This window comes from Perkinsus marinus, assembly GCF_000006405.1.
Source record: "Perkinsus marinus ATCC 50983 genomic scaffold scf_1104296970094, whole genome shotgun sequence".
NCBI classification, from domain to species: domain Eukaryota; phylum Perkinsozoa; order Perkinsida; family Perkinsidae; genus Perkinsus; species Perkinsus marinus.
This window is the reverse complement of record NW_003202570.1, coordinates 51,541-55,989: the sequence shown is the minus strand read 5'-3', so window position 1 is coordinate 55,989 and position 4,449 is coordinate 51,541. Positions and strand designations below refer to the sequence as shown.

Sequence of the window (4,449 nt, the reverse complement as noted above, 5' to 3'; positions counted from 1 at the left end):
TATCGACTGACAGCTCGGACCGCAAAACAGCGGCGCAGAGGTGTTTAAACTTCGGAAGTGGTGTGAACCTCACTGAAGAAAGTTCTGCCACAGGCTTTGAACTACCGCCGAGAACCAGTTCACCATCAAACATTTTGTCCGTTACACGAGACATACAGGATGTAAATCTTTCTCCAGACGAACAGTCTCTGTGGGGATTGGAGGCCTGAATCGCCACAGAGGCTTTCTCAATGACGCCGTGCTTCTTGAGCTGCTCTAACATCGGAGGCGGTTTCACTTCACCTAGAGCCAAACCTAAGGTGCCCGTGAACGGTAATTTCCCTGACAGACTCTTGAATTTGACAATCAGTCCGAATTCCACTTTAATGTCAGTCACATTACCAATAGAGAGTTTCCCATTATGTGCAGCATACTCTATAGAGCCTCCACCAGCAAATTTGACAGTTTGCCGAGGGCGTTTGAATATATCATCACAAGGATGCGTAGAGGGACAGAAATAACATCCTGTTTTTAGGCTTCGGCACGCACCTCGACCTTTTTCTATCTCGTAGGCCACACCGTACATGACCAGCCAACGAGGTGATGCCGAATCGGGGAGTAAATTGAAGGTCTGGTCATCAAGGGTTATCGGCACCCGGTTGTCGGTGATATCCAGGTGTATCGGAGCCGATACTCCTTGGGCGATGAGGCAGGCGAGATGTGACAAGTGCAGCCATGTCTTGGTGATCATGGTGATAACTAAAACAGTTGTAGTAGAGGGCAAGCAAGATACTCTCCCCTCGCATGAGACGTTGATAGGAGTCCATTCAACATGTCAACGTCATGATGCCCGTGACATGGTGAGACAAGAAACTATTCTCGTCATCGCTGAGAAATATCCTAGCCGACGCTAAAGTCGAAATCTTCAGTTTGAGCATTAACAATGCCACATTGAGTATAGTATGAGTGCAAGCAATGGTCGCTACTTACCGAACAGGGTCGATCCTGAGGAAACCCATATAATTCTTGTACAGACGACTGTTATCCCGAATAGATGGGTTTGCGCATGAGTTCAGGCAAAGAAGAGGATCTCAGATGAGTCGGAATCGGACTGCCGCTCGAGGCGGGGGCAGTCAACTTCGCTCGTCCCGGAAATACATCTGCGTTGCTACTTAGTTTCCGCCTGCCGTTTTGTAGGAATATGAACACGTCGCCAAAAATCGCGGCGAGCTTTTCTCCCTCGATTAAAACTCGTCGACCAAGGCAGCCGCGGCAGTGAATGCCCGACTACGCGCTGAGTTCTGTCTCAGCGGAGTCGATGCGCTCTTCGGGCGGAAATTCGTCCTGGGCGAGCTCCGTGTAGTCGCGGAGCAAGCGACATATATACCATCACTCCGGGCATTTCATGTGTCCGTGCGTCCGTCCCAATTAATCCTCTACGACTACACCAGTTGAGATCTCGAGACACTAGCAGATCTCGTCGCTTCGCTCCTACGGAAAGGGAGACTGTATTGCGGTTGTCGCTCCGTTTGAGGTGGTTTCAGGGGGAATCGCCATAGCGATAGTAGGTAGGAATAGGAAATACTATCCAGTGAAGGCCTTGAGCGCAAAGTGCGAAGTGATAGAGTGTAAGCAAACTGTTTGGTTCGGTAGTCAAGCTGCATGACTGTCAAACGAGAGATGCGTAGATAAAAACTCATACCCGGCAACCTGAGTTGGGCGAAGTGTCTCACATAGCGGTTTGAAAGGCCAAGAAATGCTCTTACGACCATCAGAATCTGATGGTCGTGAAAATTTACAACCATCTGATGATCAGATGGTTGTAAATTTTCACGAACTGCGTGAATGCAGGAATCACCCAACTGCAGGAAGTGCACGGAAACGTGATGAAATTACACACGATGTAGGTTCAGGAATGCATTGAAGAGTAGAATTGGAGTGTTGAGAGGCGTTTAGAATTAATAGGTGGGAATTAACGCTCAAGAGGATCATATGCTTGAAGTATGAAAGTATGTAATAAGAATTTGGAAAAGAAATTTGGAAATGTGATATTTTCACGCACGATTATATCCTTGTAGCTTGAGAATATTGATATCCCATTCGGAAGAGCATAGCTCATGTATCCTACAAACTGAATGAAGATACTCTTATTTTCACGGTGGGATGTACGTAACTGTATCACAACGTCACGTCCAGTCCCTAGACGCCGGTAGTGACAGACTCAATATGCACTAGACTCCAATCCATATTGGCGGGGTCAAATGGACCGCGCCAAGAGCTCAACCAGGTCAAGTTCAGACGGAACAAGGGCGACTCGAGAGCTCCTCACAATGCTCCATGGTTCCTGATCGCGACACGTTAAGTGAGAGATGATTGCCCAACTGAGTGTAGAGGCATTTCTCGAGAGCAGCGCAGCGTCCATTTCAGCGGAGGCGAGGGCGATGGGCGCCCGGGTCAGTCGCTCCACCTGAGACGTGTCAGTTCTAGATGAACGACCCTCATCAGCTGCACTATGTTCAGCTTCTTGGAAGCTAAACACCGTACAGAAGCTACTTCTACGGCTTCCCCTCTCGAACTGAGAGTGCCACAGAATAAGTGCGGCGTCCCCACCTTCCAATTGCCGTAGTCGAGCACGGAAGGCCAACTCGAAATTATCGAACCACACCTGACTGTGAACACTAAAATAGGACGTACCGGTTTGGCTAAATGTTGCACTTGTATGGTGCTCCGTGATACTTCGGCCTGAACACATTGGTCGGTATAGGCTTGGCCCAAAGGTCTATCCAAAGTAGTAACTTACTACTTTGGAAGGCGACCTTTGTCACTAACTACTAGTGAGTGAACTGATTCCCACAGTGACAGTGTCAGTGTCTGCTAACTGCTTCCATAGTGCCGCCGGAGAAGCCGCTGGGGTCGAGAACATGCACGGATTATCAACAATAGACTGGAGTCGAGGGAAATAACGGGTTAAGCCTCCAACCACGTGAGATGACGCACAAAATATATGCTCAGTGAGGCTTGCGACCACTCCGAGCGAGAAAATAAAGCGAGAGTAAGGTCGGAGTTTTACAGTACGCAGTAGATCGGTCCAGAGACAACTCCAAGTCCGAACTGTTCCATAAGATAACAATCACAACAGTCGCGAATGGCGTGTATCCTCATATCATGGTGGGCTTGGTTCAGTCGTAGCCCGCGCTGCGTGTATTATATCCTCTTTCTCTCTGATCTTCGCACGAAGCTCTGCGATGATCTTCCTATTTCTTTCGATTTCTGCAAGATCCAGAGAAGCTTCCCCCGCGGCAGCCGGCGTCCCTCTCTCACTCGACTTCATCGAGCCTAGAGGATCGAATAACCCTTCTACGAAGACAATCTAATGCACGTGGGTATACCCTTCAAGGGCCCTTGCCGAGTAATAGAGAGCTTCCTCTCACTTCGCTCTATCTTCAAGGCCTGCAGCTCCTTACGGAGGTCACCAATTTCTGTTAATAGACCCATATTCTCCTGCAAGATCACCATGACGATTCCCAATCCACCAAAGAAACACCATCACCGCCATAATCCGACTGTTATCTTTCCTTCGAGCTTCCGCATCCTTCTGCAGCTTCATTTTCATGTTGTTCACCCTTGCCTCTAGGGCAGCTTTCTGGCATTGATGTTCCTATAAGATACGCAAAGTTGAGGCAATCAAAGCTGCTCTTCGTCATAACAACGTCAACTATTTACTATTCAGGTTGTACTGGGAGTCCCATTTTCGCCACAGATGGATTCACAGGAAATTCTTACGCGCATATCAAATGAAACAAGCGGCTCACAGGAATCGCTCAAAACCAATGACTACCGTGTGGATCCCCTTTTTGGTATGCGGCCTCTTCTCCATCGCAACCTCCTCGTCTTCACTTTCTTCCTCCTCCTCAGTATCCTCCTCCTCTTGATCTCCACTCCCCTCCTCATCTCCTCCTTTCTCCTTCTCTACGGGCTCCTTTGCAGGAGGTAACTCAATATACTTCCTCGCCATACCAAGGAAGCTCTCCTTGAGCTTTTCTGGATCCTGAACAAAAACCACCTCTTCCCACGATCTTCCCATAGGTCACACAGCAGCTCTTACTACCAGTATATGCTGAGTAGTGTGATAGAGATCCGTCTTGAAGGCATTCGATACCCGCCGAAGGTCCGACAGTCGCTGTCTATAGTCGACCACTTCTCGCTGTAGCTCTTTTTGCTTCCCCCTCATAACCTCAATATCTTCCATCAGGTTCTTGCTCTGTTTGTGTTGCCTAACAGCCGCTACCGAGACGCCCATACAAGCATGTCTCACTCTTCCATTTCATGGTCCATATCAGAGATTTGCTTCCTCACTTCGGCAATTTCTTCGCTTCTAGGCCCAACCTCCTCTTTAAGCTCCTCAATCCTATGGTCAAGAATCTAAGCCACATGAACGCCGAGGAAACTTCTGTTCGTGCGCGTGATCGA

The 4,449-nt window shown here is 48.6% G+C and overlaps 2 protein-coding genes across 2 annotated transcripts in view; both read right to left on the bottom strand.

The window, feature by feature from the left end:
• Positions 1-3,142: 3,142 nt before the first annotated feature.
• Positions 3,143-3,315, bottom strand: Pmar_PMAR018360 (hypothetical protein; the record flags this gene model as incomplete). Its single annotated transcript, XM_002767713.1, has 1 exon — positions 3,143-3,315. A coding segment is annotated over one exon (173 nt), but the record flags the coding sequence as incomplete, so codon positions are not given.
• A 21-nt stretch (positions 3,316-3,336) lies between these two features.
• Positions 3,337-4,449, bottom strand: part of Pmar_PMAR018359 (conserved hypothetical protein) — a gene marked incomplete at both ends in the record, with an annotated part of 4,145 nt that continues 3,032 nt past the window's right edge. The window contains 5 exons of the mRNA XM_002767712.1: positions 3,337-3,480; positions 3,530-3,637; positions 3,818-4,027; positions 4,088-4,253; positions 4,295-4,401. Of these exons, the coding sequence (XP_002767758.1) occupies positions 3,337-3,480; positions 3,530-3,637; positions 3,818-4,027; positions 4,088-4,253; positions 4,295-4,401 (735 nt within the window). The remainder of the gene's footprint in view (positions 3,481-3,529; positions 3,638-3,817; positions 4,028-4,087; positions 4,254-4,294; positions 4,402-4,449) is intronic.